Source organism: Molothrus aeneus, chromosome 6 (genome assembly GCF_037042795.1).
Source record: "Molothrus aeneus isolate 106 chromosome 6, BPBGC_Maene_1.0, whole genome shotgun sequence".
Taxonomy (NCBI): domain Eukaryota; kingdom Metazoa; phylum Chordata; class Aves; order Passeriformes; family Icteridae; genus Molothrus; species Molothrus aeneus.
In genome coordinates this window covers 14,351,655-14,367,843 of record NC_089651.1, presented here as the reverse complement: position 1 = coordinate 14,367,843, position 16,189 = coordinate 14,351,655, and the positions used below count along the sequence as shown (strand labels likewise).

At 39.7% G+C, this 16,189-nt stretch overlaps 2 protein-coding genes across 3 annotated transcripts in view; one reads left to right on the top strand and one right to left on the bottom strand.

Moving 5' to 3' along the window:
- The window catches only part of SERGEF (secretion regulating guanine nucleotide exchange factor), a 140,604-nt gene that overhangs the window by 119,303 nt on the left and 5,112 nt on the right, over nucleotides 1-16,189 (top strand). The gene's annotated exons all lie outside the window — the stretch shown is intronic.
- KCNC1 (potassium voltage-gated channel subfamily C member 1) overlaps nucleotides 10,618-16,189 on the bottom strand; it is a 123,131-nt gene continuing 117,559 nt past the window's right edge. For both annotated transcript variants that reach the window (XM_066551198.1, XM_066551194.1), the window contains one exon: nucleotides 10,618-12,715. In XM_066551198.1, the coding sequence (XP_066407295.1) occupies nucleotides 12,534-12,715 (182 nt within the window). In that variant the 3' untranslated portion in view covers nucleotides 10,618-12,533. The remainder of the gene's footprint in view (nucleotides 12,716-16,189) is intronic.

Sequence of the window (16,189 nt, the reverse complement as noted above, 5' to 3'; positions counted from 1 at the left end):
TCTTGCATGGGATCCATGAAAGTTCTGAACAATAAGTTGGGTTTAAAATACAAACATGGAAAAAAGGAGAGTGGTGAGGCCACACAGGCTTTCAGGCAATTGATATAAATTAGCTAAAGTGTCACAACTAAAAAGAACTTTCATGAGGAAGGGAGGCTGGGGGCACTGTACTCCAAATGTCACTATGTCATTCTCACTTTCCCATAGGCTGTTTGTCTCCAAAATTTTGGAGAGACAGATGCCTGGGTGGAAGGAAATAGTTTGGTAGCCAGTGGAGATGCCCAGGCAGCAGCTAAACCCTTAAAAAGTAACAGGAACGAAGCACTGTCATATTGACCTTCTGAGCCAAGGGGAACTGCTGTACTGCTGAGATCCTGGTTTTTATTGCTGAAGGGGTAAATGAACATACTTATTTAGCAAAACACTCAGAAATTTGGTTGTATATTGCACTGCTGATGAAACTGGATAATGGTTTTGTTCAGGTTATTTTTGCATGGTTGGAGAAGGGACAATGTGCGTGTACTTTGTGCGAGCCTTTCCAGACAGCGTGTGACTGTCCTGACCTGCTGTCCTTGGTTGTCTCCTAAGAGAAGGTGGTTAAATAATGCTGGAGTTATATGACAGGAGTTTTGTAATGTGAGTAAATATCATCTGTTTAGCTGTAAGCAAATAAATCTTTTAAAATATCACAGTGGATACCTTAGGGGAAGAGGAAATATAGCTACTGCGTAATGCTTACACAGTGGGATCCTGGTTTGGGGGAGGGCTGTGCCTGCAGTTATTATGTCTTCATGTTAATTACAAAGCCAGGAAAAGGAAATGGGAGTGTTGTTGGAGGAAATCAGTGTATTTCAAGTTTAGTTTAAAAATAACCAACACCTTAAAAATCTTGTACAGTTGATCAGGAGATTAGTGTCAGGGTTTTTTTAGAACACTTGAATCCTGAGTATAACAGTGGATACAGACAGCCATATTCTTGACAGTGCTGGTGTGTTCTGGGAGCAGAGTGTGGAAAATCACCCCTACCTGATATCTCTGAAGCTGAAACCAGATAAGTCTGGCCTCTTTAAAGGACATATTGTTCCTGCTGTCACTCATATCTCTTCTGACATTGGTACTTCTAATATTCTGATTCAAGATCTCAGTGCAGTAAAGATTTATGGTTGGTAGGTCTGAGAGTTGGTTTTCTTCCTGAATGACTTGTCTGACTGAACCACTAGAGTCCTACCAGGAATGCTGAAACAGAGGAATATTGTATACATGAATGGAAATTAATTAAAATTTTAAGACAATAATTTATAATGTATGACTCTTGTCAGGGTTTCAGCTGGGATAGTGAATTTTCTTCCAGTAGCTGGTGAAGTGGTGTGTTTTGGATTTCAGATGAGAAAAATGTTGATAACACACTGAGGATTTAGTTCTTTTGAGTGGGCTGGGAGAGGGGGCATAAGGAGCTGGGAGGGGCCATGGCCAGGGACAGCCAGCCCAAACTGGTCACAAGGATATTTCATACCATATGGCATCATTCTGAGCAAAAATTTGGGAGGGGAGCTGCTGCTGCTTAGGGGACTGCCTGGGCATCAGCTGGGGGGTGGTATTGTACATTGTACACTTGTATTGTACATCACTTGTTTTTGTGTATTCTTCTATTATTATTCTTTCCTCCTTTTTTGTCCTATCAAGCTGTCTTTATCTCATGACACAAGTTTTCAGTGCTCTTTCCCATCCCACTGGGGGGCAGTGAGGGAATGCCTGCCGAGTTAAACCACAACTACATTAGAGAAAAAAAAATCAAACAAAAAACTGCACCTGTTTGTTCACAGTATGGATTTCTTGTCTTTTCAGCTTTGCTTTGCTGTTTTGTGATCCAGAATAGAGAGCTTGTTAACTGTTTATTACCGTACTGGTAATCTTAACATTGTCCTTAGTTATTTATAAAGAATGATTTAATAGATTAGTAGTAGCATTAACCAAGTCTTGCTTATTGATTTCCCAGTATAATAACAAATAAGTGTACTGACATAGTACACTTAACTGTACAGATAATTAGTGGCTGCGTGTTTGGAGCCAGATGCTCTGCTATGATAATAGTGAAATAAGTGGAGATTTGCCAGCAAATAACTTGGCCTGTTTTCTGTTTGGCTGTCTGGAAATACATTTTTACTTTGTAAGTCCCAGTGTTTTGAAAGATCTGTCTGCAGGTATGTCATGGTTGTATGGAAGCTATAATTTCTAGGAAGCAGCAGATGTTTAGTGTGTCTGGTGAGTGACAACACTGGCACTGGGGTAATTGTCACATTCTTAATGGGCATATCCCCAGTCAATGGTCTTAAGCCAGTAATAATCAAAGACCTGATTTATTGAGTTCATGTGGTTGCTTTTTTTTGAAGGGGGAGGAGGTAGGGCATATCGATTAATAAATTAAAAAGCAGCTTCCTACATGCACAGGATTTTAATTTGGGAAGCTGGTATCTATTGCTGTGTGGAATAACAATTTTAAGTAGCTGAACTAGAAAAGTGTATGTTAACACTGTTTGTGAATAAATTAATTCTTAATGTTGTAGGGCATAGCTGGATGCATGGAACATTAAAAGAGCTTGACAGTATGTAAACCAAGATTGTGGTGTCCAACAGGAGGTAAAATTCACTTTATTCTAATAGTTGATTAAAATTTTATTAGCAGACTTTAAGATATTGTTGGGGCAGCTCTTCAGGGATGAGCAACCTAAACATGTGCCTTCCTGTTTCCATAGCAACACATCATTTTCATCCTTTCCAGGCTGTCAGGATTGCATTGTGTACTGCAAGAGTATTAGATTCAGTAGAGCTATATTAACAGCTCAGTATTTTCCCTAAACCTTGCTATTGAATATTTTCACTTTGGATGATGATTAAAATAAAAAAGTAGTTGTGATTATTGTGCTTTTTTGAGAGAAATAAATCGTGGCAGCAGAGCAGGAAATGAGACCTGGCAGCTGGGGTAAAGTGTTTTGGTCCCATTCCTTGACTGCAAAACTGGCAATTCCTGTGACCATGCAAATCCACTTTGTCAATAACGTCAAGGTTTTTGCAGCTCTAGCTCTCAGTCTGGTGGTATTTGTTACAATCTTTGGAAATGTTTTTGATTCATATTATTTAAGCTGTTGGAGAGAAATGAAGCAATGTAGTAAAGGTTAAGGTTATAAATGGTGGCCATTAGCAAGGATCAATTTTCCAGCATGGTGGATCATGGCCTTGGAAGCACATTTAGAGGTGGCATTTTCAAGCTCGACGTAAGCGATTTGGTAACTTTCCAGGATATTTGAGGCAATTTCTGACTGCAGCATATTCATATTTTGCTGTGAGTTTGAAACTGTTCTGTTGGATTTGGAATGTCAAACTTGTCTATCAAGTCACAGAACTCTTAAGACTGGGACAAAGGATCTCGGTATCATTTTCACACACTTCTCAGCTGCTGTGAGCAGAAGAAAATCCTTTAAAATGCATATCCTTTGGATAGAGAAATACCTTTTAGAAAGATGTGTCTTTTGTCTTGTCTGTTGGAGATGAATAATTCAGTATATCCCTATGCAAATGTTTGTTACTCTATGAAAAAATGTGTGCACCTTATTCTTCTCTTCATTTATGAAGTGTCAGTTTCCCAGTGATGAATCTTTGTCAAATACAGCCATGTGCTGTAGTGTTTTCTGAGCTGATTGCAAGTGTATCTTCTGTTTTGGCATTGTGGAGGCTTAAATCACTGTTGAAACTGTGAATTTTAAAATGTTATTTTAATGTTACCGCTATACAGTAAAAGAAGCAAATTGCCATGAGGAAGTATTTAAGCAATGCATGGAGATGAAGATCACCACAATATTTTCCTTTGGCCTTTAGGGTGTTTAATTTTCTGTTTCTCTAATTGTATAAATTTTTCCACAGAGTGTTGCAAGGCGTGTCAATAAAAATCGAGAGCTTTCTCGGTAGTTGTCGCTATAGTTACACAGTGCAGCTCTTAGCCTCCGGCACAGAAAGTAAACCTCCTGCAATCCCCTAAAATCCTTTATTGGCAGAGAAAGATTGAAAGAGACTCTGCTGGGTGAGCAGGTACCAAGCAGATTCTCTGTTGCACTGATACATTTGCAGCTAATGCTGTCTTCATGCACACGTCTGCAGAAATGTTGCGTGGATGAGGACAGCAGGGAAAGAAAACAAAAGACATCTTTTTAGGGGGAAAGAGGTGCTGGACACAGAAGGAGGAAGGTAAGAAATAAGTGCCAAAATGAATTAAACAGAATCTCAGTTCATAGATGATGTCTCCATAAAAAAAGGAGGAAGATGCCTTTTTTACAGCCCTGTGAGTGTTGCCCTCCACAGAGGCAGAAGTGTCACGCTCTCAGGATGCTGCTCTTCTCCTGACTCCGGAATTCCGTGCTTCACTTAATGCTCAGGGTCTGTGCAGCACAAATGTGGAAATCAACACTGACTCCTAGCAATAGCTTTTTGTCTCAGCAGATCCCATATGCATTCAGGAGCCCTCAAATGGCTTTTAGCATGGCATCTCTGTGCTTAACTCTTTCTGCTTTCACTCTTTATTATTTTCTTTCCTCTGTCCTGAATGGCCATTAATTTAAGGATGTTGTATGAATTACTCCTGTAAATAGTGAACTTCTCAAATGTTCCCTGGGATAGTCAGATATCCCTGGACTATAGATGGGGAAAAAAAGCACTGAGGAGCATTTTCCCAGGAAATAATTCCCTAAAAGCCGGCCTATATAAGTCACCTTTGCCTTAATGATTCCTTCCTTAAGTTCTTTTCATAACTGAATAAAGTAATATGGGTTTATTTCATATCAGTCACCATGTGAGAGGATAATTAAGTGCATAATGTCTTATGTTAAATTTGACTGTTCATTTTTTCAAGTGTATTTTAAATACACAGGTGAACCAAATAACACCTTCACTTCAGGGGTTTTTTTTCACTTCTTTTCTCAAGTTCCAGATTTACAGAGCACCGTGAATCTAAACCCATGGATGATTAAATACAATAGAGATTTTTAGAGTTTTTCATTATTTATTTTCATTACATGACATCTGTGAGCTCAAGGTGAGATGAGACCATGCAGTAGACCCTCAGCCTAAAGAGATAACAACCTAAAGTAGTTAAAATGAGGTGGGGAAATGTAGAAAGAGCACAGTCAGTGAGTGGCCTTTAGCCAGTAATGCTGCACCCAGGGGTTTAGTCCCCTGCTGTCTGCTGCTTCTTCTGATGGTTTCTGCCATTTGTCAGAGGGAAGGTCTGACCAGATCCTTTCAGAGCTCAGGAAGGAGGATTATAGTTCTGCTTTGTGCAGGGCAATTCTTCCTCTGTAATGAGAAAGTTTGGAGTCACATGGCTAAAAGGAGCAAAGCGTCAGTAATGGAAACAGATAGCTGGAAATGAAGGAATTAGTCATGACTCAGAGTTTTGCTTTCAGTTGCACTCAAACTTTTTTCCTCATGGCTTCTTTTTTCATTTCAAGGATAAGCAATTGGTCCACTTTGCCTTTCCCATCAAGGCTTGCCTTTGCTTCTTAAATCCTGTTAAGACCTTTGCTGATTACCAGTTGGAGAAGCAGCTTTGAATCCTTCCATGTAGTCAGCCTGAAGGAGAACTGGTTACCTAATCACATTGCCAGCTAAGGAGTTTTTGCACCTCCTGGGACTTGGGTCGAGCCAGTGCACACTGACATGAGGCTGAACTTGAATTACATTGTGTTGTGGATGGAAAGTTGTGGTCAGTATCATGTTAGTCAAATGAAACCTTCAAAAATAGAATTATGCTTTGGGCTGAATACAATGTTGTTGTTGTTTAATTGTCCCCTGGAGAGCCAAAAAAATTTCTCAGCAGCAAAAGCATCCAAAAAGCATCTCTTGCAGAGAAAGCAAGAAATATTTCTGCCTGAGAGAGCTTTGGGAGCTTTTTAAAACAAATATAAAAACCCCAACCAAGCCAAAAAACCCACAACACCTAATTAAAAAAAAAAAAGAATTGAATTCAATAAAATGCTGTGGGAACTGTAGACTAATTAATTAGAAAGACTTCCTAAGAAATTTCTGAAAAAGATAACCTTTCATGCTGGAAAGTAAACAATTCCATGAGCAACCTTTCAGCAAGACATGCTGGCTAGGAGAGAAGGTATACCGAGAGTATTCAAACCATATTTCAACACAGTAATTTAAAGTGTTTGATGCAATAGCTAGTACTTAAACATAAGAATAATTCCCATTTCTTCAGAAATTACTCCAATGTAATATGTTTCCTCCATTATAATAGTCATTCTCATGCAGAAATTGGTAACAATCCAATCGGGTAGCTGAAAAAGCTTGGGAAATCCCTTTGGTATATATTTGAATGAACTAAAGATACCAAAGATGCAGTAATACTAGGAAGGCACAGCTTGGTGCTGAAGGGGCTCCTAATGCTGAGCTCACCATCTTGCTATAGAAGGTTTTGTTAGGTTCCCAACATTTAGAGTTTTCTGTGCATAAATGACATTTTGGACAGGTTACATAAGTATGTTCAAAATTGTTTAAAGATTTGAAATGTCAGTGGGTTTCTGATTTTGCCTGGGAAGCATCTATTTTTTCAGAAAGCTTAGTGTCTCCTGGCAGCAAGTTTGTAGAGCAGGTTGGGCTGGGCATCTGGGGCAAGGTCTGCTTGCTTTATCTTGAAATTCTGCCTGAGCTAGTCAGCTATCTGTAGGCAGTGGAGAGGAAGAGATGGGTAAAAGGGTGGTGGTTTTGACTTCAGATATTTGCTTTGGGTGAGATGAACTCCACTCTAAAACAGCCTGTTTGTCACTGGAGTGTGAGATGATTTAGATTCCTCTGTGAAGCATGTCTATGTGCATGCATAAGTACATACACCATGGATGTTTTGGACTTAGGTAAGATGAATCCCACTTGTAGAAACTCAGGCACTCCAAAACACCAGTGAACATCTGCAGGGGCGCGTGTGCAGAGACAGAAATCGTGTTGTGCTACAAATGGTGTTGTTGCTGTCCATGCAAGGTCTGAAAGCATGAAATCTGTTTAGCAAACATCCCTAGTTATACATAGACTACATGTCTGTATGTGTACATAGAAATATTTTGCAAACACAAATATTAAGTGTAGTATTGCCACTCATGTTCTAATCCTTTTTAATATCTGTTTTTTCGAACAAAAAAAAAAAAGACACATGGGTGGCTGTGGTCATCTTGAAATTATTTGACCTGGATGGTTCTTGTATCCTTTGTAGTATTTGAAAGTATTTTTTTTATTTTTAACCTTTCTGTGTCAGTAATTATTACACAGAGTTTTAAAATGCTGATAGTGCCTTCTCCCTCTCCCCCCAAGAAAAAAAAAATTAAAAGAAATGAAAAGGCTCTAAATCAGAGAATCCAAGCATTTTTAAATCTTTAGATTAATTTGGAACTTAAATCACTTCTGCTAGCTTGATTGAACGCTTAAAATTCTTATTCTTGCTTCATCTATTCTTGAATAGATTTAAGAAACTTCCATATATTGGGTCTCAGTGAGATGGAGTTCATTTTCCAGAATCATGAGAATTGCATTTTGGTTCACCCATGAACAGAACTACAGTTCTATTAGTAAGTGAGCCTGCAAAGTAAGGGTCTCTTAGCTGTACTGTACAAAAAATATTTTCATGATTGGTGTTCAGCAGGCCTTAAGTTATTACAAAAAGAGAAAAAAACATTTCAAACTGATTTAAGAAAACATCTCAATATTGTCTGGCTTTGTTGTTTTCATATTTGCTTGTTCTGTTTTCCAGCAGTGTAAAGAATAAATTCAGCTTCTGTCATATTCCTGGTGCAGGTTAGTGAGAACTACTTTGTAAAGTGTTCATTTGTTTGGATGTTATATACACAGTCCTGTGGACACACAAGCATGTCATCTATTACTTTTCTTGCTGCATACTGAAGCTTGCTGTTTTACCAGAAGTTTGAGCTTAATTGGATTTTGGTCTTTTGTACTATTTTCTCAGTATTATTATCTATCACTTTAAAGGTTTTCATGCTATTGCTTTTTCTCTGTGAGTAATGATAAATATTTGTTATAGGGCCAAATGTGGCTTTAAAATCTACCTAATCCTTTTCTGTCTCCCTTTCTTTCTATGCTGCCTTCTATATCTGCTCCTGCTGTGTAATTAGTCTAGTGCCAAATATAAAATGGAAGAAACTGGCTTTCTGCATGGACACAGGAAAGAGCAGTTAGGCCAATGTATGGAGACCTCACATTTCCAGTGCTTCCTTTTCCTCCAAAGTGAGGAGAGCAAAGCTCCTGAATTCTTAATTTGGTCAAATATTACTTCAGAGATTGAAGTATTTGTTTTGTTTAACTTTTTTATTTTGAAGAATACTTTGTTATTCCATGTCTCTGGTAGATATAATCCTTCCAAAATGGTGTCAGATATTTCTGTCTTCAGTCCAGCTAGTTTCTTCTTCTCCCTGAGGTTATGCAGAGGATCAGATGGGAAAGTGCTGAGCGGCATCTCAGGGACCCAGCTTGCCTTGTCCATTCTGGTCTCCAACCTTCTGGAGCTGGCATGGTGCCTCTGAATCCCTCTGCCCATCAGCTGTTCTCCCTGTTGTGGTGCCAAAGACAGATTTTACTTTCCAGCCTTGGATCCCTGCACCTCATGCGTGAATGCTGTTTTCAGTACAGCTAATTTGTCAGCACCCAAAAAATGTAGCAGAGCAGAAACTTTCAGAAAACATGTCACAGCATTGGTTGCAGGAATTTTTCATCTCAGGACACTGTTTTGTGCTTGTCTTTCTTCCAAGGACTGACTTGATATATTCCTTCTTCTTAAGGAGCTACCCCCAATTCAGAATTTAGGTGCATCTTCTACTGATGAAGGCACAGTGGTGAGGTGTCCCCAAAATGTACCTTGAACGTTATGTGTAAGGGATGTTGTTTGCCTTTCCTAATCAGAACAACTGAAATGGTGTCACTTCCCACCCGGTGGCATCCCAAATTCTGCCAATGTTCCTCTCCTTGCCTTGTGCACTTCTAGGGAAGATTAGGTAAGAAGGATGTGAAGGGTGAATGTGTGGCTATCTGACCTGCAGAGGAGGGTGAAGGTAGAAATATCAAGAAGCTGGGCTACAGCAAGGTTATTTTTTGACTAGCTGGCCTGAATATGTAATAAATGCACACCCATAATCTGCTCTGGGCCACTCAGGGTTGGGGTCTGTTTAGCCCTGGGTGTTGCTTGAAGTGGTCATATTTTGCCAGCTTGGTATTGAAATTTAAGCTTTGTCTTTTCCATCAAGAATTATGGGTTTGTAATGAAATAGTTCAGTGAATAAAAGTAATAGAGAATAGGGTAAAAATTGTCCATGCAGATAAAAAAAGATAAAAGTTTGCAAGCTATGCTTTACATGTTGCCCAGAACCTCTTTTCTGCACCAGAAGTGATGTCAAAAGCTGTTTCCATCTAAGCAAACTCGCCTTTGGTTTTAACACATATTGATGGCAGAACTCTTCTTTTACTTAATATCAACAAGCAATTCCCCCAGACCTCACTCAACAGTCATGTATGATTTTGAAATGATGATTGGAGAAGCAGATCCAATCCTGCCTTATAGGCACTTGCCTTTTGAGGCTGTCTGCTTTGATTCTCTTCCTGACCATTTTTAATCCTTTATGGTATAGTACTTGTTTTTAATTATAGCTGGCTATAGAGTTCTCTCACTCTTTTCATAGCCAGTTTTGACCATTTGCTTACTTTTCCCAGACCTCTTAGTGAAATGTGACACTAAGTGAACTCTTGCTTTAAAAATACATTTAAAAGAATAGAGTTGTTATTCCTATGGTCCTGGTCTCCCTAGCTATTGCTTACCTGTGGAGAAAATTCATGTATCCCATCTGGTACACATTATTTGGCTCATTACTTTGCATAAGTTTCTCAACATGGTGATATGACTGAAGTTCCTGATCTTTTCCTAGCCCTTAAGAAATAGGAAGAGCTGGACCACTTGGTCCTGCTTGGCAGAAATCAGACTAATGGCTTAGCCATGTGGATGGGACTGAGGGTGCAGTTTGTGGTGTTAATACTTTTCAGTTTGTTTGAGGTTTAGTTGTGGTGATTTTTTGAATTGTTTTTCTTCAGTATTGCCATTGGAAATTAGCACCAGCTCAGCCATGCACAGCCAGCTTTGGGTAAGAGCATTGTGTTTCATCAGCCTTTCTGAGAAAGACTTGCCTTTGGTGCACACACTTGACGTAAACCTCTCTATGGTTGGTGTTTGAAGTCTGAATCATGGGAATTTTTTTTTGTTTGTTTTTTTTTATTGCTTGGTTTCATCTTTTGTCATAGCTCTGTCAGCTGTCTGTTTTCTTCTTTGAAAGGGGTCCTGTTTGTTCACAGAACAATATTGTATGAGGCAGAGGGCAATGGTGACTGCAAATGGCATCAGTGTGAATGTGAGAATGTTACCACTTTTTACTCCTTCTCTAGGTGCTCAAATGACCCAACCCTTGTTGTCTCTGAGTAGGTCTAGAGTTACCCCATTCAAACTCCCACACAGTGGCGACTATAAGAGTCCCTGTAACAATAGGCACAGACTGAGACAGACAGACAAGACAAGGCACATGACCCACAGGAGTTTTATTAGACGTGCGCTTGCACTACAGTACAGTGCAAGTAGGCACAGCTGGACCAGGTACAAGTGGGTTAACTCAAGTACAACAGTTGCAGCACAGAGGAAACTTGCAATCCACAAATCCTGCCCAGAAAGGAGGGTTAGTTCACCCTGAACTCTCTCTGACTACAGCTATGCTATAGCTTTTATTGAGCTATGTATTTTAAAGCTCTCACAGCGCACAGTACTACAGTGCTGTCACTGTTACAACTGCACTGTGACGCTTGCAGGGGTGCCACCATCTGAGCCATTGTGATACACCAAGATCACAACCTGAAACTTTGCAAAATAAGGCATCCTAATATCAGCACTGCTGAGCTGCAGCTACTTTTGTTCTGTGGCGATGTTTGCGTAGCAGTGAGAAAATCTACCAGTTCAATCAGAAACTTAGCAACTCAGTCGCCACTTGTTTCCTTGATTTCTCTCTTTGCATTTCTAACACTTTAGCTTATGACTGCTGGGATTGATCTCAGATTACTTGTTAAGCATGGGGGGGGAAAAAAAGCCCTCACTTGTTTAATATCAACAAGCAGATTTTTTAGACTTCACTCAACAGTAATGCACATTAATATCGTGTGTCTTGAAATTTGACCAAAATGCAGCCTCGCAAATTGCTAAGGGAAAATGAAAGGGAGAAGTTCAAACTAAAGCCCATTTAAACACAAAGCTATTTTACATAAGATGTCCATGTGGAAGGTTTACATATTTCAATTCTTGGTTCTGAGTTGGAGAATTGTGTTCTGCAGAAAAGGACACCATCAGAGACAAATCCCAGAACACTCACTTTTGTTCAGTGCAAACAGCCCTTCAGAGGAAGAGAATAGCAGTCAGAAGAGAAGAAATTGTAGGTAAATGTAACCATATGGACTATCTCTTCAGCTTTTGTTATATCATAAGTATTTTCTATAAGTTGCCAAGGACTGACAGTCATCTATAGCCTGGTCTGTGTGGTTGCGTTAAGTTCATGCTTATAAATAGACCAGTGTTGTACAAAGGGTTGCTGTATGAAATATGTTAAGCACCAAAGCATTTCCAAAATATCCTTTTCCAACCTAGCTGTTCTTCCTTGATGAGAGAATTCCTGAGAGCCCAGTGGGGTCTCTTGTTTTAGACTTCAGCCAGCAAAGTAGGAAGAAGCACCATTTCACCTGCATGCACCTGCTCATCCTGCTGACTGTCCTTTCTCCTGCTCTTTGATTTGCTTAGTGCTGTGAAAGCTACATGTAGGCCTGGAATGCAGTTTGAGGGGATTCTCAGATTCTTGCTTCTGTGTTCATCTATGACTTTTCCTAGGCCTGTGCTGAAGATGCCCTTCAGTTCTAGGTCTTGGAGGTAACGTTGTAGGTCAGATGAATCACAGCTGTCCCCTCCTTTCCTTTGTGTCATCACTTAGGTCAGTTTGAAGTGTGTGCAAATTTGAGGTGGTAATGCTTTACTGCCCAGAATGCACAGGCACAAATGGCCCTGGCACCACATGGTCCCACGGGACACTTGGATAACTCACACTCTTCTAGATGAGCTCTGACATTCTGCCTTGCGTGGCTGACCACTTAGTAAGCACTGGGTGTAAGGCATTTTCTGCATGTTCTGTTTCATATAGTACAGAGGGTCATGAGACTGCAGTCTCTGGCTCTGTGGTGAGACTGTGATTGTCTAGTTCTGGTCATACAAAGTTTAAGCACTGTGACACATTGAATGCCTGTCACTGTAAGAGGCAGGGATGTAAGTTCTGAATGATTATCACTCTCTGCCATGTCTGATATCCTGATGGAACAGACACTAGTGCCACGGTCAGGGCTTCAGGACAAATCTCTCCATTAATTAATTTCTGTCAGGTGTTTTTGTCCTGTACTTAAGTGACCAAAATTCAAAGATTTTCTTGTCTTCTACAGGTGTAGAAAAAAGCATCTTTAATGCTTAATCCTCTCTGCACTGCAGCTGCTTCATGTATGATATAATCCTCATGTATTGTCAGTGGACCAGTTACGTTCAGTCTTGCACAAAGTCGTGAGCCCAGGTTTTGTTCTGTGTTGAGTTGGAGATGCTTTCCTGTTGGGAAGGAATTGACAAGTTTGAGTAAAACCAAAACAAAAACCTCGTGCAGCACCAGTGAGCTTTAGACATAGTTAATACCATTCATGTTTCCCCATGGAAACAGAAATGTGAACAGATAATCCTTGCAGTAGATTTCTGTCCTTGCTACCTACACAGAGCAAAGCAACCATCTCCATCCTACAGGGCTTCAGTTCCACCACAAAACTGCACGGGTGCATCAGCCCAAGAAATCTGTAGTTGCAAGTCTGTTGTTTTTAAACCCTAGGATATAATTTTGCGAATTTCTTCCTCTTTTTTTTTTTTTTTTTTTTGGTTCAAAATGACTATGCATAACTGAGAAGGAAAAAATAAATTCTATCATAAACTAGACTGAGTGGTAACCTAAACTGTTTGTTTGATGTAATGTGGAGTGATTCTTTCAAATAAATACATATTAATTTGTGCAGTGAGCCATTCAGCTCCTGCTTTGAAGCGCCCTGTGAGAACAGAACAAAATTTCTATTGTCATTGTAATTTGGCAAGATAGCACTTCCTCTAGGGGTGGGCTCAGTTATTTGCCTGATGCTAAAAACAGTGCACAGGAAAATGCACAGCAGGCTTGCATGGATCTCCTACAGCTTTTTTTGCTAAGTGACATATTACTGTGTTTTTCCCCACTTCTCTGCATTGCTGGATGTGGGGCTCCTTCTCCACAGACAGTTTTCAGACTGTGGCAGATGTGCTACATTGCCCTTGGAAATTATCATAAACATGATTCCTTCCCCTTCCCATTTTGTAACTCTTGGCTATTCATATGCTGTGGAAATGAAACAGAAAAGATTAGATGTGCTCTGTGCTGCTCTTCTGTTTGCTGTTTGTGGGATAGACACTGACATCGAAGTACAAACTAGAAATTAGGCTTTCCCAAGTGAAATTTAAGTGCAAAGGAGATGTGTAGCCTCATTGCTGCATTTTGCAGTACTGCACATGCCTAAGCTCCCACTAGGCATATTGTATTCTCAATTTGATTTTCTGACTCTCTTCAGTAGGTGGTTATGGATTGTAATTGGATATTCTGACAGCTGGCCTTGAGGCCGTGACCCAGTTTGAAGTCCCTGCTGTATTGCACAAGATACAAACGTAGCCAGAGAGAAGGTCCTATAACAAACCAGTGCTTCTGCTGGGAAAAAATAATAGTTCACATAACATGTTAGTTTAGAGATGTCCACACAGTGCAGGCTTTGTGCATTTGCTGTGATGAATTGTTTGAGGACATTGAAAGTTGCTCTTTCCAGGTGGCAGGATGAACCACAGACACATGACCTGAAGTCAGCTCCCTTTTCACTTGTGTAAAACCTCTGCTGAGGGGACTGAGTGCTTTAGGTCCACTGCCTGAGGAGAGCTACTAATGATGTAAAGGTGGAGTGAGGGCAGGTTGTTGACTGGAGGCTAACTTTGAAATCAGCCTGCCTTTAGCACCACGGCTTTGTACTTAATATCAAACATGTATGGTGTTTCTTACCTGTATATTGTGTTAGCACTGGAATGTGTCTGATTTTTATCCAGCTTACTCCCTTGAAAGCCAGACACACATTTCTGTGGACAGCAATTGGATGGGCTGCCTGGAGCACATGACAGCTTGCTCCTTGAAAATGTGGCTCCATAATAAAAAATGAATGTGATTCTTATGGTTCTTTCCTAGTTTTGGAGGTACAGCTGTGTATTGAGATGATGCCATCATACATTCCACTTACCAAGCTTTGTCTTTAATGAGATTTTGCACAATGCCTAGACTTCCCTTTTAACTACTAATACAGTTCCATGTTTTTCTGCAGAAAGCAATTTATATCAAGCCTGTTTCTTACAATTTAAAATTGCAGATCTTTTGCACAAATGGCAGAGCTGTTGCTATTAAAAATACAAAAGTTTAGAGGGATGCTTATTGCCTTTTATTTTATGTGACACCCTGAACAACCAGATGGCCTGAAAAAAACCAGAAAAACATAGTAATTTGTGTTTTGCAGCTCCCTGAGAGAAGTAAAGTCTAAATCTCCTTCTGTGTAGTGTTACATTGTTCTTTGAGAGGTTTTTACGGCTTTCAAATAATCAAAGGAAGGTGGCTGAGACGCCTGAATTTGTTTTGTAGTCCAGCCCTGATGCTGTTTAAAGAGTTGTGACTTGACCTGAGTTGGTCTCCTGCCTACTGTAACTTTGTCTATAACAAAAGAGTAGAGTAGCACTAATTTAAGGTAATAAAGAAGTAATAATTTGAAGTATTGTGGAGTTTTGCTAAGAGCACAGAGCCAATATAATAGAGCTGTACTAAAACATTTTAACATTTCCCTAAAATGCGAAGCCCTCTCTTGAATAACTTGACTTCAAGATACTTTGCTTGTCTGTAAGGCCAACTTCTGTTTATTTGCTGGTAGAAAGAATGGGAAAGAAGAATAAGAAAAAAGGAGCTTTTAAAGATTTCAGTGATAAGCTTCCAGGGCACAGGCTGGTTTAGAAGCAGACTGTTTGTAGCCTGAAGCTAGGCTACAGTGATATTTGCAGCTTCCTTGTTTCCAGTTTTCCTTGCTTTGCCTTCAGACCATTTGTGAAGATGTGCTTTAATATAACCTGTCTTCAGCTGCATAAAATGGATATGCCAAGGCTAGGACAATCCCCTGTCTCCCTTTATCATCACCAAAGTGAGACAGACTTGATATTCACAGCAGTGTTTGGATGAGATGAATCTCTCACTCTGCTGGAGAGATGCAGATATCTCTGTTGGCTTTTGAGAAATACAGAGGATAGTGATCTGTAGCTAAGTTGCTTGATTTTTTGGGTGGCTGAAGTTAAGTGCAGTGAATCTCACCCAGAGTGCCTTATTTGCTAACATTGATTCTTCCATCTGAGGATTCCACTCAGCAATAAGGAGCAACTCTAATTCTCTTCTTTCTCCAGAATTCTCTCCAGTCTTATTTTATCTTATCTAATTTTCTCTTACTATATCTCTGCAGCTTTATTTTACCTAGAAATACTTATTTTACTCTTCTCCAGTTTAATGAAGCTCTAGATTGCTGTTGTCACTTCAGTTATCTTGAGAAAAGCCTGGATAATTATTGCAGACAGAAAGAGAGCAGTAGCCCCTTCTTGTGTTGTTTGACCAAAACAGATTTGCTCAGAATTTTGTTGTCCCTCTGTCTTGTATATTTAATGTTTTGGGAAAAATCCTGCATAACCTGACTCTGAACTTTGATTAGAGTCACTGTGAATGCAACTGAAATTCCCTTGGGATTCTGCTGTGTTGCCATGTGAATTCTGTGGGTTTGGTTTGTACTTCGAGTACTCATGTTTTAAAAGAGAAGAGTAAATGCAACATATTACATGTGTTTTCACTTAACCACTAACATGGAGTAATCTTCCCTCACTTCACCAAACACAAATCCTTTGGTTTGAGAACATGCTACGGTGCTTGGTCTAAATTTTGTTAGAAGCAATTTG